This window comes from Micromesistius poutassou (genome assembly GCF_964030765.1).
Source record: "Micromesistius poutassou genome assembly, chromosome: 16".
Lineage (NCBI taxonomy): Eukaryota > Metazoa > Chordata > Actinopteri > Gadiformes > Gadidae > Micromesistius > Micromesistius poutassou.
Window position 1 is genome coordinate 11,672,817 of NC_140286.1, and position 26,676 is coordinate 11,699,492.

General features: G+C 50.8%; 2 protein-coding genes across 4 annotated transcripts in view; one reads left to right on the plus strand and one right to left on the minus strand.

Moving 5' to 3' along the window:
• LOC311361340 (A-type potassium channel modulatory protein DPP6-like) overlaps positions 1–13,099 on the plus strand; it is a gene marked incomplete at both ends in the record, with an annotated part of 58,053 nt that extends 44,954 nt beyond the window's left edge. Inside the window, 18 exons of the mRNA XM_084481507.1 lie at positions 3,286–3,440; positions 4,171–4,268; positions 4,406–4,532; positions 4,869–4,907; positions 5,065–5,172; positions 5,597–5,688; positions 5,786–5,833; positions 6,677–6,789; positions 8,073–8,120; positions 8,571–8,669; positions 8,844–8,913; positions 9,398–9,592; positions 10,927–10,981; positions 11,239–11,341; positions 11,753–11,811; positions 11,930–12,002; positions 12,167–12,240; positions 12,953–13,099. Of these exons, the coding sequence (XP_084337633.1) occupies positions 3,286–3,440; positions 4,171–4,268; positions 4,406–4,532; positions 4,869–4,907; positions 5,065–5,172; positions 5,597–5,688; positions 5,786–5,833; positions 6,677–6,789; positions 8,073–8,120; positions 8,571–8,669; positions 8,844–8,913; positions 9,398–9,592; positions 10,927–10,981; positions 11,239–11,341; positions 11,753–11,811; positions 11,930–12,002; positions 12,167–12,240; positions 12,953–13,099 (1,703 nt within the window). The remainder of the gene's footprint in view (positions 1–3,285; positions 3,441–4,170; positions 4,269–4,405; positions 4,533–4,868; positions 4,908–5,064; positions 5,173–5,596; positions 5,689–5,785; positions 5,834–6,676; positions 6,790–8,072; positions 8,121–8,570; positions 8,670–8,843; positions 8,914–9,397; positions 9,593–10,926; positions 10,982–11,238; positions 11,342–11,752; positions 11,812–11,929; positions 12,003–12,166; positions 12,241–12,952) is intronic.
• Positions 13,100–14,323: 1,224 nt separating this feature from the next.
• Positions 14,324–26,676, minus strand: part of arhgap21b (Rho GTPase activating protein 21b) — a 32,276-nt gene continuing 19,923 nt past the window's right edge. For all 3 annotated transcript variants that reach the window (XM_084480938.1, XM_084480939.1, XM_084480937.1), the window contains 16 exons: positions 26,104–26,250; positions 25,077–25,179; positions 24,914–24,959; positions 24,548–24,670; positions 24,147–24,446; positions 23,205–23,269; positions 22,945–23,090; positions 22,699–22,841; positions 22,024–22,182; positions 21,761–21,839; positions 21,552–21,625; positions 21,372–21,461; positions 21,062–21,229; positions 20,451–20,556; positions 17,792–17,823; positions 14,324–17,483 (listed from right to left, as the gene is read on the minus strand). In XM_084480938.1, the coding sequence (XP_084337064.1) occupies positions 15,867–17,483; positions 17,792–17,823; positions 20,451–20,556; positions 21,062–21,229; positions 21,372–21,461; positions 21,552–21,625; positions 21,761–21,839; positions 22,024–22,182; positions 22,699–22,841; positions 22,945–23,090; positions 23,205–23,269; positions 24,147–24,446; positions 24,548–24,670; positions 24,914–24,959; positions 25,077–25,179; positions 26,104–26,250 (3,398 nt within the window). In that variant the 3' untranslated portion in view covers positions 14,324–15,866. The remainder of the gene's footprint in view (positions 17,484–17,791; positions 17,824–20,450; positions 20,557–21,061; positions 21,230–21,371; positions 21,462–21,551; positions 21,626–21,760; positions 21,840–22,023; positions 22,183–22,698; positions 22,842–22,944; positions 23,091–23,204; positions 23,270–24,146; positions 24,447–24,547; positions 24,671–24,913; positions 24,960–25,076; positions 25,180–26,103; positions 26,251–26,676) is intronic.

Below are 26,676 nucleotides of genomic sequence, written 5' to 3' on the forward strand. Positions count from 1 at the left end.
CCTGTTGTACTGGTCAGAGGGTAGGTAGTGTCCTGTTGTACTGGTCAGAGGGTAGGTAGTGTCCTGTTGTACTGGTCAGAGGGTAGGTAGTGTCCTGTTGTACTGGTCAGAGGGTAGGTAGTGTCCTGTTGTACTGGTCAGAGGGCAGGTGGTGTCCTGTTGTACTGGTCAGAGGGTAGGTGGTGTCCTGTTGTACTGGTCAGAGGGTAGGTGGTGTCCTGTTGTACTGGTCAGAGGGTAGGTGGTGTCCTGTTGTACTGGTCAGAGGGTAGGTAGTGTCCTGTTGTACTGGTCAGAGGGTAGGTGGTGTCCTGTTAGGGTCCAACCCCAACACAGAACACCAGCTATAGGGTCCGTACCCCAACACAGAACACCAGCTATAGGGTCAGTACCCCAACACAGAACACCAGCTATAGGGTCAGTACCCCAATACAGAACACCAGCTATAGGGTCCGTACCCCAACACAGAACACCAGCTATAGGGTCCGTACCCCAACACAGAACACCAGCTATAGGGTCAGTACCCCAACACAGAACACCAGCTATAGGGTCAGTACCCCAACACAGAACACCAGCTATAGGGTTCGGTGTTACCACTATGACCATGTGTGAACGGGTGAGTGATAGTGCTGTCATATCTTTATATTGAGGTGAAGTTTAAAAAATGTCAGTGTGTATGTGTGTGTGAGTGTGTGTGTGTGTGTGTGTGTGTGTGTGTGTGTGTGTGTGTGTGTGTGTGTGTGTGTGTGTGTGTGTGTGTGTGTGTGTATTTTCGAAGACAGGCACTGCGTGGTATTTGCAGGTTATTTAATGAGGCCTGTGTACAGGTGCTGTCAAGGCAACACTCATGTGTGCATATGTATCGTATGCGCCGTCTATTAGTGTGTCTGCTCACCCCTCAGCTGTACCCACGTCTGTTTACCTGCTCTCACCAAGCTGATAACAACAGCTCCAGAGTGCTGTGTGTGTGTGTGTGTGTGTGTGTGTGTGTGTGTGTGTGTGTGTGTGTGTGTGTGTGTGTGCGCTTGTGTGTGTAGGAGTTGTCATCCTCCCATTCCTGTTCGCTGCTTTAAATCTCCTCCAGCTAAAACCTAACCTTTTTCCTCCCTTATTTAATTTGACCTTCAGAAAATAATTCAAAACCAATTTAGTCTGGCCCTTCGCTGTCAATGCAAAAATATATAAATAAATTGCACAATTAATTGTAGGCTGTTGCTCCTTTCCAAGGTCCTTGATGATGCTCCTATGATTGCTGAATCTAAATTGAATTATAGTAATAAGTTCATCATTATCATTCAGTTTCCCTCAAGTGTCCTCCCTCACTGATGATTGCTCGTCAATTCACCTTTAAAACCTCAGCCCCCGTTATCTCTGCTAGTTCAAACCTGCAGAATGGGATCGCCACGTTTTAAAGTGAATCCACTCAGGAAATTTTCTGGCTTGCTGAGGAAGATCAGGCTGGGCACGGTCCCTGTCACAGCGTCTTTGTCTACCTGCACCCAGTGATCCAGCGAGCCACAGGCTGTTGCGTGGATCTCCTCTGCCCTCTGTTGGCATAGTGCTGCACCGTAACCGCAAGCGGGACACTCTGCTCAAACTGATACATGAACACGTCAAACCTCAGAATTAGACAATGAAACAATGAAAACCACATTTTCAATGTTCTTTTTTTTTTTGTGGTACAGATACACACACGCACACACACAGAAAGGCACACCCCCCCCCCCCCCCCCCCCCCACACACACACACACACACACACACACACACACACACACCATGCTTCCCCTGTTCCAGACGGTTTTACTTGTCATGTCGTTATTAAAATAGTAAACCACGTTGGCCCTCAAAGCGATCCCTGTGTGACAGCTCATTAGGACAATGTAAGCCGTCCAGGGGAGGGTACGCCAGCTCTAGATATGCTGTGTGAGCAACACCCCCCACCCCCCACCACCCCCACCCCAGCCGCCACCGCTCAGCCCCCCCAGGGGTGATTAAAAACACTGGTGGCGGGCGGCTTTCTGCTGCGTTTCAGAAGCCACATAACAGAACAACAGTATCCAATAGTAATTAGTTTGAGGACAGAGCGTCTCTTTGCTGTTTCATGTGGCCCGGCAGCTCCATGTAATATTAACGCGACCGCACCTGGTGTGGCTCTGGGTGCGGAGTGTGGCTTACACTCATTAGAACTGAGTAGTGTCGTGTGACAGAAGGCATGATGGGTAAAAAAACACCCTGGGAACAAAGGCTTATTATCACATAAATATATATATATATATATAGTAGTCACAATAGACACGCCTCAGTTTGACACAGTGTTGCCAAAGCTGCTTTTGTTCATATGTGTTTCCCTTTGTCCCTGTTTTTTAATTATTTTTTTACTTTTGTGCAGGCGTTTATTGGCCTTTAAACTTTGCGTGGGCCTGCTGCTGCTGTGGGCTGTACCGCGTGCACAACATGAATTATAGGGGCCTGGTTAAGGCAGACAGGAGGCTCCCCGGTGTGGTTTACCTGCCTGGGCCAGCGCTGAGCATAACTCACACAGTGTCCGAGTTAACCATGAATAATGGACCTGTGTTCGCTTAGTGACGGGGACCCTAATGGGGACTATATATCAGGCACGGAGCACTGTTTTAAGAGTTGTATGTGGACAGATGGTGTCCGGGCGGAGATGAGCTCTATCTTGATCGCAGCTGTATACAGACGGACATGCGCACAAGTGGATACACAACGGCGTTTGTAATTAGGAAATATTGTTTTAGACCACCTTTTAGACCACCTTTTAGACCACCTTTTAGACCACCTTTTTGGGTGTTCATATATAAAATACTAACTAAGATTTACAGGTAGAAAGTGACAAAAATATTCTCTGTTATTATTTGGCAACATACCCTAAAAACTCTGCCTTGAAACAGAAGCTGTTTCTATTATTTATTTTGAAATTGTCCAACACACCTTACGTAACAGTTTCAACAGAAACTGCGGACATCGGGCATTGAACCCAGAATCTTTCTTCCGGAGTCCACCCCACTAGCCACTGCACTACGAACCTACACTGAAATAGACATCCTTACATGAACCTTACATTTTAATTGTGTAAAGATTTTGCGATTTAGTTTGTACGAAACTGTTTGTTTGATGCTGCCCTCTTGGCCAGGTCTCTCCTGGAAAAGCGATTTTAAACCTCAATGAGATTTTCACCTGGTTAAATAAAGGTTTAACAAAATAAAATGACAAAACCTTGGTTCTTCACTGGGTAGGTCACCTGTGTTGTGTCCCTTCAACAGAGGAGATCTTCCAGACGCACATCGCCCACTGGTGGTCTCCCGATGGACTCCGGCTGGCGTACACCACCATCAACGACACCCTGGTGCCCAAGATGGAGGTCCCCATCTTCACAGGGGGCCCCTACCCCAACGGCATGGAGTACCACTACCCCAAGGCAGGTCCCCCACCCCCGTACCTCCACACCCTGAGCAGGCCTTAAAGGGCCACACACACCCGGACGCTTGACAGTTGAGTGTGCCGCTAATCAATAATGAAGCGCCATGACAACAGAGCTACAAATGAGTTTGGCATTTGATAAAGGACGAGGAATTTGTGGGTGTAGCGCTGTTGATGTGATTTTATTATTGTTCTACCCAGCGAGGCGGAGAACAAACAAAAGCAAAAATTACAGTTAATATTAGAGCAGCCACCAATTTGTAGTGTAGTTGTAGTGCCAACATTTGCCTGAGCACCGGCAAAACCGAAAAAAAGTAAAGTAGAGGGTGTGTGGTTTAAAAGGATCAGGACTCCCCCAAATCACTGTTGATTCACTGTTGAAAGTTGTTGAAAAGTGTTCCGAAGTAAACGTCTCTCCTGCTAGAACTATGCTTTACTCAGCCTTTCAGTAGACTGTAATAATGTCATTTATTTCTAGAACTATGCTTTACTCAGCCTTTCAGTAGACTGTAATAATGTCATTTATTTCTAGAGCTATGCTTTACTCAGCCTTTCAGTAGACTATTATATATATATATATATATATATATATATATATATATATATTATATTATATTATATTATATTATATTATATATATTGTCATTTATTTTTAGAGCTAGGGTTTACTCAGCCTTCCAGTAGACTGTAATTCTTTTAACCACGTCCTTCCTGCGGTCTGGTGGCAGGCGGGCGAGGAGAACCCCACCATCAGGCTGCAGGTGGTGAGTCTGAACGGACCCCTCCACACGGTGGAGATGATCAAACCCGAGGACCCCAGGATCAGGTGAGCGACGACAGGCCCGCCTGTCCCCGCCTACCATCACAGCCCTCCTCTCTCCTCTCTCCTCTCTCCGGGTCACCCCCCCGTGCTCAGGGGGCTGACAGCGGTGCTAATGTAGTCCTGCCTGTGGCTTCCTCCAGCAGGGAGTACTACATCACCATGGTGAAGTGGACCACCAGCACCAAGCTGGCCGTGAACTGGCTCAACCGCGCGCAGAACAACTCCATCCTGACGCTGTGCGAGGCCACCACCGGGGTCTGCATCAAGGTGAGCGCCACAACAACAAGCGCATCCGCTGACTTACTGACTCACTTCACCATTATATTTGGTTCATGTTCACTAGGATTAATAACAAAACATTTAGTGTCAGATAAAATATATCAAATACATTGAAAGACAATCAATGTGTTTAATGATGTATTTGACATCCAATGAATAATTCTATTTTAAACGTTGTAACTTTCCACTCACTGTGTGTGTATTCCACCAAGTCCAATCCCTGTGTTTGTGAGTGGTCTCGAATTTACACCCAGAAGTGCTGGACCTCCACCATGGCTTTGATTCCTGACTCCACTTCAAATGCCTTTTTATGTTTTCCCGCAGAAACACGAAGATGAGAGCGAGAGCTGGCTGCACCGGCAGGTGGGTGACTCACACACAACTCTCCCACCTGCCTCTTTGGACTGGAATACTTGAGTTAAACAAGGCTCACAGAGGCATGAGCACCAGCATACACAGTGCACACACAGCCCACTCACAGGACCCTTGTTATCTCCTCTTTGGTTTGGGTTGTTTGCAGAACGAGGCTCCGCTCTTCTCCCGCGACGGGTTCAAGTTCTTCCTCACCCGAGCCATCCCCCAGGGCGGGCGAGGGAAGTTCTTCCACATATCTATGTCCAGCTCCAAGGTAGCCTCACGCCCCCCTCCACCCACACACACACACGCACATGCATGTGCATGCACACAAACATGCACACACACGCACGCACGCACGCACACACACATTAATCGTTGTCCTTGTTTTTGTCCCTATTTGTCCTGTGTTTAATGTGTTTCGTATTCTAACGTATTCTAGTATTCTAGTGTGTATTGTGTTTAACTTTGCTTGTGTAACTTTTAGTGTAACTTTTAGTAAAGGCCTAACCAGGGACAGGGGGCGGAAATGAGTCTTGACTACAAACCTGTATGCATGGCATCTATTTTATATTTTATAGGAAACAATGTACAACGTATGTTGTCCCTGTAGTAAAGAACAACAAAAAACAAGCAGTGGTGTGGCCTAGCGTTGTAGAGACTCACAGGGGGATATTGTTGTCCTCTGTGTCCCTCAGCCAAACTCCAGCATAGACATCCTCCAGTCCCTGACCTCTGGAGACTGGGACGTCACCACCATCCTGGCCTACAACCACCACCGGAACCTCATGTAAGGCGTTCATCTCCCACAGCTACATCTGTACACCACAGTCACAACGGCGGCTGGAGGGACAAACCACTGGGATGTGTTGTTGTCGTTTTTCTAGATACTTCCTGAGCACAGAGGACGACCCCAAACGAAGACACCTGTACAGGTAGGTCTCGCTCCCCAGCTGCGTGTTCACATCACTGAACCCTTCCCCTTGTCCTTTGGAGACGGCTTTAAAGGGAAGATTAGATGGGACCGGTGAGAAACCCTCCTTATTTAAGCTCAAGCTGTATTGTGCTGTGTGCAGGGTATTTGGATTCTATTAGTCTTGCTCAAGCAATTTGTCTCAAGGTAGAATTTCCTTGTTTCAAGCATGGCTGTGTTATTAGTCAGCCACAAATACATTGTTTTTAAAAATAGTGAAATTGCTACTAGTCCCTTTAGTTATGATGGCTTCTAGTTAATGTTGTTTTATTACACGGCTCTTCTCAATGCTGTGGAACGCTCCGTTCACTTGCATGGGCCTTCCCGACTGGTGGTGAATTATTTTTCAATAATGACCGTTGCTAAGCATATAATGACCGCTGTCGAGGAAAGTGGATTTTTTCACGTCTTTCGTATCACTCCGCAAGTAGTCCGGTAACTTATCAACCCCTGCGGATTCGGTTGCTAAGCGACGTCAACGTCTTTGCAGACTATTTCTCTTCTGATCAACACTACAAATGGTAATTGTAAAAAGACACAAGTAACCGTGTAATAAGCGGGATAATGTATAGAACGTCGCCGGTCATTATTTAAAATAAGCCCCGACAGGGCGAACCGGACAACGACGCGAAGCGGAGGTGTCTTGCTTCGCCCTGAAGGTAATGACCGGCGTTCTATACATTATCCCTTACATAATGGCTGCTGGTTACTGTCGTTTTATTGGCTGCTATACTGTAGTTCTAATGGCTGCTGGTTAATGTAGTTCTAATGGCTGCTGGTTAATGTAGTTCTTATGGCTTTACAGCGCTGACACCATCCCTCCCTTCAACCGCCTCTGCCTGTCCTGCGATTACCAGTGTGGCTACGTGGACGGCACCTTCAGCCACAACATGAAGTACTTCCTGCTCAACTGTAAAGGTGACCCCCCCCAAACTGGCATGATCATTGTGTTACCAGATTGACCAGCAATATCAATAACATTTAAAAATGTATATATATTTCAGATGTAGATAGAACGTACAAAATATTACCAGGGCATCATTTGCTTCTGGATCTAGTCTCACAAATATGATTTTCGGATCCACATGAAATGAAATGAAACAAAACATTAGAAATGACATCAAAAGCCTTAGACCAGATTTGAGCAGACCAGCTCAAATCTGGGAATTTCTTTCGACCAATCATGTTGCTGGAGGCAGGGATCTGTAAGCTCGTAATTGGCAAATGCAAACTCGGCCAGCAGTATTAAACAAAAAAAAAAAAGCGTCTTTAAAGGATTAAATCAACAGTGTGGAGACTGTAGAAATACAGTTATTAAAATCCCCCTCTGAAAGCCTTCGGAAGCCTCAAAACATAACGTAGCAGGAAACAAGGTGTAAGTCCTTCAGCTCTGTTCAGGTCCAGGCTCTGGGCTGTCTCCCCCCAGAAGTCCTGCTAGTCTACAAGGATTTCTGGATCCAAGATACCTCTGATCAGTCAGACAGCATTGTCCTGGTCGCTAACACATTCAATGCTCTCTCTCTCTCTCTCTCTCTCTCTCTCTCTCTCTCTCTCTCTCTCTCTCTCTCTCTGTCTATCTCGCTCTCTCTCTTACACACACACACACACACACACACACACACAGAAACAGCTCAGTGTCTAGTCTGTGATCCCAGTGACTGAATGCGCCCCCTGGTGGCCACACCTCCCAGGGCCATGGGCAGCGTTAAGGTGCTCCCTGCCTGTCTACCAGCCGACCAGGGGGGCAGTGGATGGATCGCTCGCCCTCCACCCCTCCACCCCTCCGCCCCTCCACCCCGGTATACAGTCGAGGCAGGACACCACCAGCCCCCCTGGGGTGAGGGGGGAGAAAGCTCACAGCAACTCTCCACTAATTGGATCTGGCTAAGGAGAGACAAGGAGAGAACAGCATTCATTGCTGCATTGCTGAACTGCATTGCTGGACGGGGCGCCGGGGGGAGGGGGGGGTGATGGGGTGTGGGGGGTTGTGGGGGGCTGGGCACACAGGGAGAGGCTAAAAATAAACGAGAGAGAAAACGGTGTTGTTAATGGCGGGGGTTTGTTTACTGCGGGTCGTGACACCGTTGGAGACCCACACCCCCAGCGGCATAATGTATAAATCGATGCGCAAATCTAAAAGCCGTGCATCCGTTTTTTCTGACACATATTTCTACACTTCCTCCTGTTTTTTTTCTGGGCAGGACCGGACATCCCCAGCGTGTCCGTCTACAGCACCAAGGACAACCTGAGTGAGTGACACCTCTGATGACCTCTGACCTCTGACCTCTGAACAGCAGCAACCGGAGGAGCAGTCCCCTTAACGGTGATCACCTGTGTGTCTGTGCCACACCTGTGTTTAACTTCCTGTCTCCCTCCCGTTCCCTCCACTCCAACCTTCCACCCGTCCCTCCACCCGTCCCCTCCCCCCCCGTCCCTCCCCCCTATCTCTCCCCCCGTCTCTCCACCCGTCCCTCCCCCCTGTCTCTCCACCCGTCCCTCCCCCCCGTCCCTCTCCCCTGTCTCTCCACCCGTCCCTCCCCCCCATCCCTCCCCCCCATCCCTCCCCCCTGTCTCTCCCCCCTGTCTCTCCACCCGTCCCTCCCCCCCGTCCCTCCCCCCTATCTCTCCCCCCTATCTCTCCCCCCCGTCCCTCCCCCCCATCTCTCCCCCCTGTCTCTCCACCCGTCCCTCCCCCCCAGAGCTGCTGGACGTGGAGACCAACGAGGAGGTGAACACCACCTACCAGAACATGCAGACGCCGAGGGTGGAGTACCAGACCATCACCATCGACGACTACTGTGCGTGATCACCTTCAGACACACACACACACACACACACACACACACACACACACAGACCTGCTGTATCCGTCCCCAACGCATCCTCCTAGGAGTGGAGGATGCGGCGTCGGCATGGATACCAGAGGTGGTTTGACACCTGACACTGACGCATGCACCCTTGCGCCTCTGCAGTGCTGACCATGCAGATCCTGAAGCCGGCACTGTTCCTGGAGACGGCCCATTACCCCCTCCTGCTGCTCGTGTGAGTACCGGCACGGAGCCGTCCGTCCGGGCCGCTGCGTCCACGCGTACCGTAGCTGTTGGTTCACGTTTTTTTGACGGCGCATGTTTCTGTTTGAATATCGAAAGTGACTCAACGCGGTGTAACTGGAGTGTTTATAGTGTGGGCCGAGTTTGCCGTGTGTGTTTTGATTTTCTCTTAGTTGTTATTCTGATGATATTCTGATGCTAGTCATGTCAGTTCTAGGGAAAAAGTTTTTTGGCCCAATTTAATGAAATGCCCTTTTGCAACACACACACACACGCACATGCACACGCACACACACGCACACACACACACACACACACGTCTCCCTCTGGCTCTCTCTCTCACTCTCACTCTCACACACTAACACACTCTCATACACACACACACACACACACACACACCCCCCCCATCCACCCAACCACCCACCAAACCAACCCCCACCCCCCCCCCACCCCCCCCCAAACCCTCCGCCCTCCAGGGACGGGACCCCCGGGGGCCAGATGGTGACGGAGCAGTTCTCGGTGGACTGGGCCACGGTGCTGGTGAGCAGCTACAGCACGGTGGTGATCCGCTTCGACGGCTACGGCAGCGGCTTCCGCGGCACCAACCTGCTGCACCGCGTCCGCCGGAAACTGGGTCGCCTGGAGGAGCGGGACCAGCTGGAGGCGCTCAGGTCCGGGGTCCGGGGTCCGGGGTCAGGGGGCAAAGGTCAAACCGCCAACGAAGCGGGGTGTTTTCAAGGGTTTAGGGGTTGGGATGTGCGTGAGCCCGGCACAGTGCGTACAGGGTGAGTTTAGAGTGAGCATACTTAGAGTGAGCATACTTATTGTATGTTGTAGCTGTCTTGTTGTGTACAGGGAATGGGTTAACCTAGCGATTGTTAACCTAGCACTTGTTTCTGTGAACATCCTTACTGTACCGACAGTAAGGATGTTCACAGAAATTATTTTCTTAAAAAAATGTACTTCTTGAAAGTCGCTTTGGATAAAAGCGTCTGCTAAATATAAATGTAAATGTAAGTTTAGAGGTGGAAATGGGATTTGGTTGTGTATTCTCATACAATGCAGCCATGTATCGTTCACATTTAATTCATCATCATTGTGTATTATAGTAATTAATAATAATGATAATTTATTACATTTATATAGCTCTTTTCTGGACACTCAAAGATGCTTTACGGTGAAGGGGGGACCTCACTAACCACCACCAATGTGAAGCACCCACTTAGGTGATGCACGGCAGCCAATCGGCGCCAGAACGCTCACCACACACCAGCTTGAGGTGGAGAGTGAGGGAATTAATGAATCAGCCAATTATACAGGGGAGTGATTAGGGGGCCAGATTGAATGAGCCTGGTTGGGCAGTTTTAGCCAGGACACCGGGGGATCCCCTACTCTTTGCTATAAGTGCCCTGGGATCTTTTATGACCGGTGAGTCAGGAACTCGGGTTTACGTCTCCTCCGAAGGACGGCACCTTCCACAGCACAGTGTCCCCGTCACTGGGGGATCGGGATCGATGCTTTGGCCAGAGGGAAGAGTGTCACCTACTAGCCACCATTTACATTACATTCAGGGCATTTATCAGACGCTTTTATCCAAAGCGACTTAGTAGTACATTAGTACAAGTAGTACATTTGTCATAAGAAGTGAAACAATATATCGCCGTCGGTACAGTAAAGACGTTCATACCACCCGACCCCACTTCCAGCAGCAACTCAGTGTTCCCAGTTGGTCTCCCATCCAAGTACTCACCAAGCCCACACTTGCCTCGCTTCTGAGATTCAGCTAAGGCAGGGTCTCCATTGCTCTGGCTGCTGGCAACAGTATAGTTGATTAATACGTTGATGCTGGCTGACAGGTGGAGCTTCAAAGGTTAGGGTTTCTCTGTTGGCTTCCTGTCAGAAGCTGCCCTCTGGTGGCTGCTCTCTGTGCAGAAAGTTTGGGTTTTTCAGAACTTCACACGGTGTCCAGACTGAATATATCTCTTTCTACTCCCTCTGTTTCCAGACTCATATCCAAAGAGCCCTACATCGATAAGACCAGGATGGGTGTGTTCGGAAAGGTAATGGAAGAGAGTGCAACCTTGTCTCCTGCATGCTATCTCCCTGTCTGTCTGCGTCTCTATCTCCCTCTGCTATGAATATGAATGGATGATATAAATACAACAAATCCAAACCAGAGGGGTGATGTACAATAGTCTCCTTGGCTCAAACACACAAGCATTTCCTCCTATGCACCAGCCGGGGTGTGACCGCGTGTGTGTGCTGTGTGCAGCAGACCAGGTTCACCACCCCAGCGTCTCTTCTTCTCTGTCCTCAGGTGTACGGAGGGTACCTGGCCACCATGCTGCTGAGCTCGGAGGACTTCACGCAGCTCAAGTGTGGCGCCGCCGTCTCCCCCATCACAGACTTTGAGTTATACGGTCCGTCGATACCCCTACCCTGTCTGTCTCTACGCCTGTCTGTCTGTATCTCTCTGCCCTCTGTTCTCGTCACACTGTCTGTCTGTACACCTGTCGGTCTGTATCTCTTCCCTCTGTTCTGTCACACTGTCTGTCTGTATCTCTACCCTCTGTTCGGTCACACTGTCTGTCTTTACACCTGTCTGTACCATTACCGTCTCTCCCATCATACAGTCTGTCTGTACACTTCTACACGTACACGTCTAAACCATTACCCTCTCTCCCGTCATACTGTCTGTATACCTGTCTAAACCATTTCCCTCTCTGCCATCGTCGAGCAATGTCTGATTCCTGGCATTACACAAGAGACAAGACGAAGATGTTTCAGAAATACATTTGATTGATCTTTTCCCCTTCTTTTCAAAACCACAGCCTCAGCATTTTCGGAACGCTACCTGGGCTCGCCAAAGACGGAGTCTCGCGTATATCAGGTATCCTCTCCAACAAGCGCCTGAAGGCCTGTTAAACATACCGAAGAACAGAAGCCTCAGTGAAACTCTGCATCCTTTGATAAAGTGCAGTGTGAGCAGGACTCTCTGTTTCCCCCAGATGTCTAATCTGGCGCTGCGGGCCGGCCGACTCCTGGACAAGCAGTACTTGATAATCCACCCGACGGCTGATGGTAACTACCCTTTTACCTCACTGAGCTGGCGGCTGGCGGCTGGTGGGCGGGGGGGGAGTAGACAGAAAATTAACGTTTTAGTATGTGTGTGCGCGTGGGTGTGTGGGTGTGTTTACTTGTAACACACCCCTTAATGTGTTGTCTGTCTCTGTCGCACCACACAGAAAAGGTTCACTTCCAGCACTCGGCGAAATTCATCAGCCATCTAATCAGCGAGAAGAGCAATTACAGCCTCCAGGTAACGAGCGCCGCCGTCGGGGGAGGAGCCCGCCGCCGTCTCCTTACGAGCAGGGTTTAGGAGCGTAATGTGTGCGCTATCACTCCTTATGGATGTGTGATGCCACGACGACAGGCTGTCAGGTCCTTCATTAAAATAATGAAAGGTTGGCGCTTACTGAGCTGATGCAACATTTCAAACGGTAGCAAAATATTATTCAATATTTCTCCTTTGCTTTAATTGGTGTCGGAACACCTTTCATTCAAATGCGTTTCTTGAGGCAAATACAAATATTACAAGAGTTTGGGAGTTTGCTGGTTTAAGAAAGTGAAAGTAACACTTGAACAAATCAAATGTGTGTGTGTGTGTGTGTGTGTTAATTTAAACAGGCCCTCAAAACCCACCTTTTCAAGATTGAAGTTTGAACAAAACCTCCTTCCCTTTTCTCCCCCTCTTTAAACTATTCCTAACGTTTTAACTACCTATTTCAATATTAGAGCTACCTATTTTATTTGATACTAGTTGATCTTTTTATTTTATTATTCTGTTTTTTTTTTATCTTATTCAAATTGTTTTTATTCAATTCTTCTATTTTGTGTTCACTCTGTAAAGGGTCTTTGAGTATTTAGAAGAACGCATTAAAAGTCTACTACAGTATTATTCTTAAAGCGTGTGTACGGCCGAGTGCCTTCCCTCACATGCGCCCTCTGATTGGTCGTGGACCTCCATGCAGATCTACCCAGACGAGGGCCACTTCCTGCACAGCGAGGGGACCCGGCGGCACCTGAGCCAGACGCTGGTCAACTTCTACGAGGAATGCTTCCGCCTGCCGGACATACCATCTGAAGACGACGAAGACGAGGACGAAGACGAAGACTAAACCCCGCCCCCTCCCCCCGTCTCCGCGCGACGGTCACCTACTATAGCACAATATGCAACCGATCTCCTCTTTCTCCCTTTTCAAATCCATCACTCCACTTGCTGCCCCCTTGTGGTTTGTAGCTGTACTTTTGAGGCGCAGTACATGCATGTGCAAAAAAAGGGCCCTGTTCTTCTTCATCCTCCTCCTCCTCCTCCTCCTCCATGGGATGACAAGGGACCAGTCGGTACAGCTGTACGCCCCACGTGTTGAATAGATCCCATAGGTAATTGTTCTGTCATGGACATTAGTGTTGGAGGAGCGTCTTCTTGTGCTCCCCCTGGTGGCTGAGTAGAGGAACAACACAATCATGTCTGAGGCCTTCTCCGCACCCCCGCCCCCTCCCAGACACACTACTGCACACATCCAGAAGAATGCTTTACAGCACAACGTATCCCCATGTGAAGATTCTCATCCTCGACTTTATCTTTTAGATCGACCTCGTTAAGAAGCTGACAGCATCTGTTGACTCACAACCCTTCTGATTATCGTGTTTATGGCTTCTGGTATGTGATTCTTTGTGTGGAAATGTGTTGTCCTACAGTCGTGTTTTGGCTATATGCACAGATGTCGTCTGGCGACATGAACTTGGACCGTAAACCAAAATGAGGGGATGATGCGTCATGTTGCTCCGAATCGAAAATGTGTCCGAGAAAACCGATGAAATGTTTTCCTGTCCTGATATTTGGTTGATCTGTGGTGTTATTTTAGTCACCGTGCCTTAATGTGGGTGTGCTCATTATAAAGAACCCACGATTCAATCTGGCAACCCTGGTTTATTTTAACAATCAAAGAAAATTTCAAGAAGATTAGAAGAGGTGCTTGACTCGTTATCTATTTCGATCCGTGTTCAAACTCCACCCGCTCCCAACTTCACTTGTTAGTAACGTCCGTGAGTTTCTAGTCAGCTGTTGTACAAATTGTATAAAATCTTACACTGTTTCAAGTCTTTATGTTGTGTGTGATTGCGCAACTTGTACATAAAGCATTTTTAAAAGTGACCCCCGACCCCGATTGTCTGAACGTCTCAGAACCGCTCGGAAAGGTTTAGTTGGGTCGCTTGTGGCCCTCAGGGGCCAACAAGAACCCTGGCTCCAGTTAAGATGCGACGCGATCAGACGGAGCCTCCATTGGCCTCATCCCAATAAAGAACCAGAGACGCGTGTGCCATTGACAAGGTTTATTTCCAGTGTTTTCGAAGGCTGTGTCCCTCCCCACTCCTCCCCTACGGGAGAGGGCCACAGATTGGTTACAAATGGTCCAGCTCAGCGGAGGGCCCTATGCATGTCGGCCGGGCCCTCCAGTACCTTTTCTCACTGTCCAGCCACACCTGGCAATACTGTATACTTAACAATAATCCCGCTAAAAATCTATGGATATGAAGAGAAAAAGCAGCTAAAACATTGCATTTATATACACAATTAACTTACTTATTTTTACACAAATATTTAAAATTCAAGTTCTGTTAAAATCCCAAAAATGGAAAAACAAAATAAAATTGAGTATAAAACATGTTAAGACCAGAGTGGAATGCCTCAGGAATGGAAGCTCGGCATTGAGTTAAATCACTTGTTGCGTGTGTGTGTGTGTGTGCGCGTGTGTGTCCACAATACAAATCATTCACAGTTCACATCTTTAAAAAGGTATCCCAACAGAAGACCCTATGGCACACTTAACATTTCATCGAGAGGCACTTCCTATCGCTCTCTTTCTCTTGATTATTCATGTTTTCGGGTGTTTTCCTTCCTCTCCGATCGGGCGTAAACTTCGGCCACAGGGGGGCAGACGAGCGTGCGAATTCACGGGCGCATCGACTCGTCCCCCAAAGCGGACCCCGTTGCCATCAGAGGCGTTTTTCGCGGCTCTGAGGGGGTTGAAGGGTTGAGATGAGAGAGAGGGGGTTGGATTTATAAACAGTATTTCCCATGTCCAGTGTCTCCCGTCATCTTGTACCGCGAGGCAGGGGGGAGCCTGTGTGGCCCCCGTACCAAAACTAAAAATACACTTCAAGTACAGAAAGAAAGAAAAAATTAATTAAAAAAAATGATATGTACACTTGAAAAACACAAGCAACTAAAGCTTTTAGTCAGCGTTACAGCAAGCACGTCTGTACATTCTTCATTTGGTACACCCACGACTCACCGACTCAAACCACCGCTTTCCTTCTCCACAAAAAATATATACGCTTCTCTGCATCGCTAGATTCCAGTCCTATGTTTTTATTCCTTTTCTACTGCTACCTACTCCTAGCACCTAGTCATCAAACCCACTAAAGGACCGTTTCCACAAGCCCATCTTCAACATCACCGTTCAGACCCTTTGACTCAATACACGACGGGCCCGAGGCCCTCGGATCAGCATAACTGGGATCTGGAGCGAAGGCGGGGCCGGGGGCCACTCGCCTGCCCCCACATCCCACAGTCACTTGTCATTGGAAAAAAAAAATAGCATTTTTATATGAAACCACATCTTCTCCCATGCCAGACAATGAAACAGATCCACAATCCCTGTGTGCGCGGTTATCATTATTCACAGGCGCACACACACAACACACACACACACACCAACAAACACACACACACCACCCTCACAGACACAAGGCCACACATGGGCCTACACGTGTTCTGTACAACATGCTCATTCACAGACATTAATAAGATCCAAGACAACACGCCTCACGGACATATTCACTCACACACACTGACGAGGAGGGGGGTGGGGGGGGCCCTCACAGGCACTGATAGAAGCGCGACTGGACCACCTGGGCGCCCGACAGTTTGTGGGGGTGCGCCGTGGCCGACAGGCTCAGGCTCTTGCCGGGCGCGGCCTCCCGGCGGGGGGACGGGAGGAGCAGCTCCGAGGCGGAGGCGGAGGCGCGGCCCAGCGCGGCCTGGTGCTCCGCCTGCCGCTCCGCCAGGTCCAGGCTGACCTCGGGGTTGCTGGTGCGGTGGCGCTCCCGGGCGATCCAGTCGCGGATGGAGAAGTCCTGCGAGCTGCACTTGGGCCGCAGGCGGTCCACGGCCGACAGCTCGGCGCGCGAGCCCGCCTGCTGCCACTCGCCCAGCACCGACAGCTCGGCAAAGTCCCGCTGGCCGCCCATGGTGTGGCGCCGCCGGATGTTCTTCTTCTTGGCGCGCCCCTCCGCCACGCGCTGCGCGCCCACGCCGAACATGTCGTCCACCGACGTGCGCAGGCGGCACTTGAGCCGCTCCGTGATCTTCAGCCGCCACGCCGGCGCCGCCTCCGCCTTCTCCGACTCGCTGCGCGACGAGGAGCTGAGGCTGCCCGTGGAGCGGCCCGGCGTGACGCGCGACAGCCGGCCCGGCTCGCCCGGCGGCGCCGCCGCCGTGTCCAGTGACGACTCGCTGTCCGTCTTCTGGCGCGCCGCCGCCGCCACCGACGCCTTCTTGCGGGACAGCGTGTCGCACTCGATCAGCCGGTGGAAGGGCAGCGGCCGCAGCGCCCCGGGGGGCTGGTCGGCCGCGGGGCCCTCCTCCTCTGCCGCCACCGCCGCCGGCCCCGCCTCCTTCCCGCCCGTGAACACGCACAGGTCGCACTCGCTGTCCGTCTCCATGGCCCGCCCCTCGCTGATGAGCTCGCTGCGCTCGTCGTCGGCGTCCTCGTCCCCGCCGCCGCCGCCGCGGCTCCCCGACACCGAGCCCGCCTCGGGGCCCAGGGCGCATAGCTCCGCCCCCGTCAGGAAGGTCATGGAGGAGGTGGTGGAGTAGTCCGACGTGATGGAGCACACCTCCGCCGCCTCTGGCGCCGGGGGCCCCGGGGCCCGGCCGCGCCGCGCCCGGGGCCCCGAGGCCTGCGAGCTGGTGCTGTTCATGGTGCCCAGGTCCGACACGGCGTCGTCGTAGAGGGACGGCGCCTTGTCCGCCGCCGTGGGGTAGCCCAGGATGGGGGAGTGCGGCGGGGAGGCGTAGGGGGAGGGGAGGATGCGGGGCGCCGGGGAGGAGGAGCGGGAGGGCGAGGCGCGCCGGGGGGACGCCGGCGGGGACGGCTGCGACAGCAGGCTGCTGGAGCGCGAGTCTTTGCCGTTGACGGCGTCGTCGTCGTCGTCGTCGTCTCCTCGCTCCTCCTGGGAGACGCCGCCGCCGCCGCCACCGCGCCCGTCCGGGGCGTCGACGAGGTCCGTCGTGCGGGGCCCCTCCGCCGGCCCCGTCGGGGCCCCCCCGGGGGACCAGGGCGAGGGCGGGAGCTCCTTCTTGGGGAAGACGGCGTCCAGGTCGTCGTCGGAGCTGCTGGGCTGGGTCTTGGGCTTCTTGCGCTTGCGGCTGACGAAGAAGGAGGAGCGCAGCATCTCCTTGCTACACTGGTCCCTCCCAGTGCCCCACAGGCCCTGCACACACACAGACACAGACACAGACACACACACACACACACACACACAGTGAGTTACACAGCCAGGGATGGTTCTAATGTAGGCTACCCAGAGAGGGGGACATCCAGGAGGTTTACTTGAAATTAGGGTTATACATCATATATCCGTCACATACATACTAAATTCATTCAAACTTTCAGCTCCCCTTAGTTTGGATGAAGCCTAAATAAAACCAGTTCCCTTCATTTTTGATGAAAATTGGAAAAATGGAAGCAGCAACCACGGTAAACTAAACCTTGTGGTATTAAGTGTACAACAGCGCCTACCTTGGATCTGGAGGAGTCACTGCATGCTGAATCTGTGTGTAAAGAGAAGAAAGAGCAGTCAGTGAACTCAACCCCGCCTGGGTGGACGGGTGGGAATGGTGTTGAGGAGGAGGAAGAAGAGCAGGAAGAGGCGTGAGTTCAGAGGCAGATGGAAAGGTTGCAGATCACACACACACACACACACACACACACACACACACACACACACACACACACACACACACACACACACACACACACACACACACACACACACACACACACACACACACACACACACAGAGAGAGTGAGCGGTGATGACGGCAGCTGGAAAGCGGGACAACACGTTGTATAGACCGGCCCATGGTGGCGGTGAAGGAGCAGGAGGAGGAGGTGTGCAGACAGGCGGTGTGAACTGCAACGCGGTGGCGGAGGAGGAGGAGGAGGAAGAGATGGAGGACGAGGAGACGAGAGCCCGACAGTGGACACGGCAGACCAGAGAGCAGCTCATGCTTCGCGTTTCCATGGAACAAGACGACACGTCACGGACAAACATGGGATGGCAGCGTTGCGTGTAGCGGCCCACCAAAAAGAGGACCCATTCCCTGGCGGGGTCCGTCTCTACGGGCCGAGGGGGGGCCTATGGGTGGATGTTTGGGTGCGTTATGTGGTGCAGCAGGTCATCTACAATGACGTGGGGACACAGGAGTGTCTGTACGCACTGGCGGTCGGTTCCTGACAGGGCTCACAGGTGGTGGACATTTTCTCTAGCGGACGTTTCAACCACGAATCCACGAAGCCACGTACAAAAAAAAGGTAAAGTAAATGAGTGGACACAGCGAGGAACTCAAAAGGTCTCGGACGCCGGGAGTGAGCATTAAAAGCATGCTGTTCGCCAAGCACCGGGAGTAAACAATATAGCGCAATGACATCCGCCAATCCAAATGATAAACAAAGACGCAAAACCAGCAGCAGTCGTCAAAAACAGGAAGCAGACTAAACTCTGGTTAGAGTCATGTGCCGTGGGTTTAGACGGGAGCGCGGGGGAGACGGTAGACAAGAGTGATCCTGTAACAGTTGGCAGGGTGTGTGAGGATGTTACCGCGGATGTTTGGGGTCGGAACCCCAGCATCCTGAGGAATGGTTTAATCCATATCCTCGTGTATATATTTATAAAGATGCCACAAACACCAAAACAAGCAGACGGAACACAACAACAACAGAAAAAAACTAAAAACACAACGGCAACTGAGGTGACGACAGCCAGCCGAGCGGTCACTAACTACCAATGGCTATGTCTGCGTTACGTCAACGCGTGGCCACCGAGCTGACCACAGTGTGTGACTAAAGTGTTTGTTCTCGCACGCCAGTGAGCCATGTATCAGTCCCTGATGTCCTACTTGAGAGAGAGAGTGAGTGTGTCTGTGTGTGTAAGCAAGCACATGTGTACTGGACAGTAGACCCCCCACACCCCCCTCCCCCGTCTCCCAGACAACCATCACAGAGTAGGTCACGTGACCGGGGGCGAGAGAGCCGGGGGATCACCATACCATGCTACTCGTCCTTGCGATCAGCTTTAGAGACAACAAGAGACAGCAGAAGGGCTTTCAGACAAAGTGCAGCAGCATCGCTCTGTATCGCCTCCGTTCACGGCGGGTGGTAATAGAAAACACATCGTGCACACCACAGGAACAAAAATATATGTATATATATATAGATATAGAGAGATATATGACAAACATCGACTTCTCTTTCTTTCGTTTTTTTTCGCATCTTTCTTTTCTGCGCTCCTGCCATCCCAATTTTACAAGAGCCGCCGCGGGCTTCGGCAGATTAGGCAGCTACACTGGGTACAACACTCGTCCTTCTTCCTACAGTCCCAGCTGTCCACGGCGGACATTACAGAGTCCACCAGTGACATCAGCGAGTGATAGACTCCGCCCACTTGGCCTGTGGCAACAGTGGGTGAGGGAGTGAGTGCCTGACAGGGACAGGGGAGAGAAACAACACACTGCACACAGAGGGGGAACAGGTCAGAATGGGTTAGGAACACAACGGCCGCTCGGTGTGGTTCTGGGGTTTTTCCCTGTTTGGTTTGAATGTTTTTGTTTTTTCATTTTGTTTGGGGGGGGGGGAAGAACATGCCGGGTTTATGTGTGGTGGAGGAGAGGGAGGAGAAGTAGGAGGAGGAGGAGGAGGGGAAGAAAAGAACTGAAAGAAACAGAGTCGTCTTTTTTCTCAACGCAAGGAAAAGTATAGGCTATATAAGACAAGAGGAAGAGTAGCCTGGAGCCAGGAATGGAACAGAAATATGAAGGGTGGTGGAGAAAACAAATAGAGAAGTACCAAATAATAAATCAAACTCAACAAATTGAATTCAAATTAAAGAGAAGAATCGTATGCCTGGAGTACTGCAAATTAATTTGATCAATTGTCCAAATGGTGCAACAAATTCATTAGGAAAACACTGCCCGTGATCGAAGCAAACAGCCAGTCTCAAATGCATGTTAAGAACATGTCATCAGCTCATATCATAATCATCATTATTATCATTACTATTAGCAAGCACACATTCATGAAAAACAAAAAAGCATGTCTATAGAACTGCGAGGTTAATGCGTGTCTGGCTGGCGTGTGATGTCTCTACGCTGCGGACGGGGGCGGGGGGGGGGGACGTACCTGAGACCTCCCCTGGTGAGGCTGCCGTGCGCCCGATGTTGGACAGCAGGTGGTCGATGTTGGGCACGGGCTGGGACTGCACCGTGCTCTCCTGCTCCGCCGAGGTCTGCGGAAGCACAACACACACACACACACACACACACACACACACACACACACACACACACACACACACACACACACACACACACACACACACACACACACACACACACACACACACACACACACACACTTAATACAAGGAGAGCGTGGGGAGAGCACCTCGGAGAGGGTTTGTGTGTCGTTGTCTTGGAGGAAGTATATGCAGTAAAAAAAAGAAATGTGGCAGACCGTTCAAGAATGATCAAACTCTAAAAACAAGCTTGACTTGTTGGTGTAAGTCCAGTTTGTGATGACAAACAGGTTAATACAATCGTGGTTTCTGATTGGCCGAGTTACATCATTAATAAGACAAATGTATGACTTGGAACCAATCAGCGACACCAACTGCGTAATCTGTATGCCGCCATAGCGCTAAGATGTAACCGCTCATCTCTACTCGTGGGGTTGTGGAGTGGGGTGGTGTATGTGGAGTGGGGTGGTGTAGGTGTAGGTGTAGGTGTACGTACATCGGGTTCATCCTGGGCCTCCTGGCTGAAGAACCAGTCGCACTGCTGGATGAGGTTCTCCACGATCTTACACTGGTCGGGCATGTGGTTCACCATGTTGGTCATGTTGTCCTCCGAGGTGCGCACCAGCGTGGGCCCGAACACGATGGCCAGGTTGCGGGGCTCCATCTGGACGGATGGACAACCACAGGGGGTTCAGAGATGGGGGTTTCGAGGTGGAAACGTGTGCAATGTCTCAAAGTCTCTTTTTAACTGAGTCCCAAAGCCAGAGTTGTGGGCCTACGGACCGTGTAGACAAGAGTTTTCCTACCTTGTTCGTCTCACAGTTTTCCGCAACCTTTTTGAGGTGGATGAGGAGAAACTTGAGGGTCTCGTAGTGGTGCTCGGGCAGCTCGTAGATCTAGAGAGAGGTGAGCAGGTGTTAGTCCTTCAGGGGGAGAACGGGGGTGACGGGGGGGGGGGGGGATGCTGCTGGTTCTGGTCCACCTACCAGCCTCTTGAGCTCTTTTAACCGCTCCACCGCTTCTTCTGCTCGGTTCGCCTCGATGAAGTCTGCATATTTTTCTGTTACGGGTTGAGAGAAAAATAAGTAGAAAAGGGTCAGGGAAAAATACAAGCACCAGCAAAACACCAATAAGATAACGTTATGCTGCTTATAAAGTCATTTTGCAATATTTCTGAGAATCGACAGCGCCTCACCATTTGTAAACAGAGGTTCTGGAAGTTTCCGGAAGAAGGATTTCAGCAGACTACTAATAACATTGAGGTCCCGCCATTTCTAAGATTAAGAAAAAAAAAAGAAAAAAGAGAAAGAAGAGTGAGAAGAAAATATTGTATATTTTGAAGACTACAATATTGTGTGACTAAATGGGACACTGATGCCGTCCTACGTTTGTGCGTACGTGTGAGAGTGTGTGTGCCTGCATGCATACATACATGTGCGTGCGCATGTGTGTACTCACGTCCTCCTCAACATCGATATCGTTCATGCCCTTGCTGTTGAGCTCCTCCTGCATGTTGGAGATGGCGGCGTTGTTCCCGGGGACCCTGTAGATCCCTGTGTACTCCAGGCCCCGCTCCTCCACCACCTTACAGCACACCTCCACGATCAGGGGCACAAACTACACACACACACACACACACACACACACACACACACACACACACACACACACACACACACACACACACACACACACACACACACACACACACACACACACACACACACAGCAGGGTCAATGGATGGGGACATGAAGAGGTTTACCAACAACGGAGCTGTGGAATGGTTCTCTCATGAGCCGGATGCATTCTACATTAACAAATAAAAAAAAATAAAAAACGATTTACTCCATTAGAAAATACAATCCTTCCCGGGAATATATATATAATATAATATAATATGACTCTGTAAATTGTTTTATTGTGGTCCACTTAAACCCCCACCGAGGGAAAACCTCAGAAAACAGCAACCATCTGAAAACGATCCAGCTATAAACATAGCTCAGACTCCGGCCACTAGAGGCTGCTACCTCGAAAACATACAATGTGCAGATGTATGCGATTTTTTGACATAAACAAAAACACACCAGTACTCCCCCCATTAACGATCGTAGCGGGGGAGACCAGTCACTCACCCTGTTGGAGAGTGCGGGGGGGCAGTCGTCCAGCCGCACCCCAAACGAGGCGCCCGCGGGGGGCTTCTTCTCGAAAGGCTTCCTCATGAGGCCCGGGATGCCCATCTTCCAGCTGGCCCGGTCCCGCGGTGGGCTGGAGTCGTCTGGAGTGGTGGGAAACACACGTGACCCGAGTTAGTCAGCTCAGGGGGAGCCCCTCTCCCTTGAAACCAGAAGACAACACCATGTGTGACAGCTGTCCCTTACCCCTGGCAGAGCGTCTCTCGTCCCCTGTTTTGGGGGAGTGGGGGCTGTGGCCCTTGCCCTCTCCTTTGGGCCCCAGGAAGGCCTGCTTGAGGCTGAGGGATTGGCGGGACGTCTTAGGGGAGGGCTCCGATCGGCTGCTTGGTGCACTGCAACAGGTGTGAATCACACGTCAACCAGAGGAATAAGGTGGACGTTTGTCAGTATAAAGGTGCGGTGCCGTGACTGGACACTAGGGGGCGGTGGCGGCTGCTCCTCCGTACCTCATCATAGTGTTGTATTCTTTGATCTTTCTGCTGATCAGGTCCTGGCTTGTGAACGAAGTGTTCTGAAATGTTCAAGTGTAATCAATCAAACAAGTAGACAGTATGAGCGGCGTGAAGCAATATAAGTGACAGGAAGATCGTGTTCATGCTGCGGTCTGGTCTAACAGGCTGTAAACCATCAGTCAATAACAACCAACCTAAGGGGTATATTGAAACACTACAGGTCTGGTAGACAGAAATTCAATTGTGTAAACAAGGTCTTCATTTTATATTAACTCCCACTACAGACCAAATCCAAACCAACACGGCCAACAGTAGGCGTTTTTTTTAGCCTGTTCGGTCACGGCCCAGCAATTTCACTGCCTTGCCGGTTTAAAACCGAGGGGGTAAAATCCCCCGTCGCCACGGAGCGTGCTCTCTTGGTTCACTGGAGACGGCGGGGCTACGCACGGAGAGTAGATCTCTTTAGAATAATTTGCATACTACAAATGTTTTTATTTTTTTATGATTCAAGAGACTCGCATGCAAGAATGAGTATACATCTGACTGTAGGCTACAAATGCGATTAACTAAGTGCAAAAACGGCAAAATATTCTTTATTTTGCTGACCACGTTGTCTCTGTCTAGACAACGCAGCGACACCTCTACCCAAGTCCCACTCCTGGGACTCCTGGGACAGAATGAAACCGCCAATGTGTGTATGGTCTGGGAGGGTATATTGGGGTGGTAGCGCAAAAAGGCAATTTACCTCGGGCAGTGTAAAAGCATGGACCATGCCGGGAAAAGGCGAGCATAAGACGGGCATATTTGGCAGTGTAAAAACATTTAGCGACCTGTCTCTCCACAAGACAATGTCCCATGATCAAACGTCTGTACAGCCGTGATACGATACTACGATCTCGTCAACGACCCCCCCCCCCCCCCCCCCCGGAACCCTACCTCTTGGTCCAGGTTGCTGTTCTCCTGGATGACCCGGATCCAGGACAGCATGTCATCGCGGCCCTCCGCCTGGAACAGGTACTCGCAGTCCGACGTGGTGAGGCGCAGCACGTTCTTGCGCTTGGTGTCGCTGTAGGAGATGTCGATCAGGCAGGCCTTGACGCAGATGGGCTGCAGTTCCTCGTCCGACTGCGAGGAGGCGTGCGACAGCCCGTCCTTCTTGTCCTTGTACAGCGTGAGGGAGTGGCCGCGCAGCACGCCGTACGTCTGCTTCCACGACTTCATCCCGCCGCCCACGCGCTGCCCCACGACACAGGAGGAGAGAAGGAAGGGTTACTCCCCGGACGGTTGATCCAGATTTTACACGGTAGTGGCGGTGGGCCGCGCAGCCGTGAACGCACCTTGTTTTTATCCGTGAGCAGCTGACGCAGGTTGAGCCAGCCTTCTTTGGAAGAGTCGGGGAAGATATCGGACGAGGAGTCCCGCCGCGAGCTGGAGTCGTCAGACTTGTGACCGTCCAGAGTCTGCACGTGAAGGCACAGCCGGAATGAGTCAACATCACGACCAAAGCACAGCAGAGCGAGTGAAACACACACTAGGGAGATACCAACGTTGTTCCAGAAAGCCAGTGAAGATATTAAATACTTTACACAAAGTTGCTTCCTGGAAAACACAACTTATGATTTGCATTGGCATGAGCTACAAACAATGCATCTAAATCAGAATAAAGCTTTAACAGTCCATCCTTCATAGCTGAAGACACTCACCTTCCTCAGGCCCCGGAAGCTAGGCATGTGTTTCCCAGAGGCACGGCTGAAGGGGAGGAGAGAGGGAGGAGGTAAATAAACAAATGCAGTTACGGCAGATTACATCAGACCGGCTCCGTGTGGACCAATGAGAGCCTGTGATTAGATCCCCAGGGACACTCACCCTCCTCCGTCTTCCCGGTAGTTGTCCAGGCCCTCGTCATAAGACTTGGAGCGCTCTGTCTTGGAGGCGGCGTCAGACTCCAGCAGGGCATTTCTGAGGGACTCTGGAAAAGGTCACACATAAAACACACGTTAAAACACACACTTGTATGGCCGCAGGGTAAATGAGAATGCAGGCAGTGAAACTAATTCACAGAGCCGTTTGCGTTCTCAGTATTCAGCCCATGTACGTTGATGGCGTGTTCTTACGGGCGGATATGGTGCCAGCCAGTTAATAGGATTGTCCTGTGTTTGGCTTGTTCGCAAAGTCAACAACTGGGACTGCCAGCAGAGACCACTACTGCAATATGAATTCGGCATGAGTGCTTCCAACAGAGGGCAAACACGGGTCCCCCGGGAGGGCGATGAGCAGTTGACCTTCCCTTGCAGCGTGGTAGGGAGCGAGTTTTAGACTAAGGAGTAGAGATTAAACAACCCGTTTGAGATGCATAGCTGCAACTTGGCACAGGATAATGTATATTGATCGTGAATGTATAAGATTGGGTGTCTGCCAAAGGAGGTCTCTCTTCAGTACAGTAAAGCCAGCTGTATGCCTGACAACATACCATTGAGGGCGGTATAGGACTGCAGTTAATGATTATTTTCATAGTCGCTCAATCGTATGAATATGTTCTCGATTGATCAATTAATCATTTTGTCAATAAAATGTCTATGAATAATAGCAACTGCCATCAAAAGTTGCCAATGTCTAGTGTCTCAAATGTGCTTGCTTTATCTGAGACGCAGCCGAGATGATCTAAAGTATTCCTTTGGTAATGATTCATGAACCAAATATTTAAACCCAACCGCAACAATGAGCAGCAGATGTTTATTAGCAGTAATTGACAAACGACTTAAACTATTAATCAATGATCAAAATTTGATCAATACATTGTCTGTTGACCCGACTAATCGTTGAATCTACTAATCGTTACAGCCCTTCTGTGGTCGCTGCCACACAGGTCGCCAATCGCCCAAACGGCTCTTACCTTGGTCATGTGACAGCTGCCGTCGAATGAGAGGCGAGGGTGTGGCTGGGCTGGGGGGCACGGTGGCCTGGGCCGGAGCCACCGATATCACCGCCGACGCAGGGATGGAAGTGACCTCGCGGTCCACGCTGGGGCTGGCCGGCTCGTCTGTGAATCACACCGCGCTGAGTTACATCACGTTATGGCACACACTCACAGCTCAGGGCACAGACACAACAGCTGCATGACCAACCGCACCCAGCACCGTGAATTGGGTCAGGATTTTGATGCTTTGCCCAAAATCAGCAACTGTGCCGTCTGCAGTGGCATTAAGGGATAAAGTGCTGGACATGCAGCCCTGCAGGGCCGGCGCCACACAAATCACGCAGCCCCATCAAGACGATGGATCCTCTGCTGACATGCTCTCTGTAATGGAGAGTGCGAGGGAGAGAGGAAGTTCTCTGCTCTCCGCCACCGCCCACTCTTGGCACCGCCGATGCCTGAAGAGCTCAGAGTGCAGAGCTGCTCTCTACAGCCTAGGGGGCTTTTGGAGCTAAATTTAAAAGCAAATGTCCTACTTCCAGCCTGGGAAGC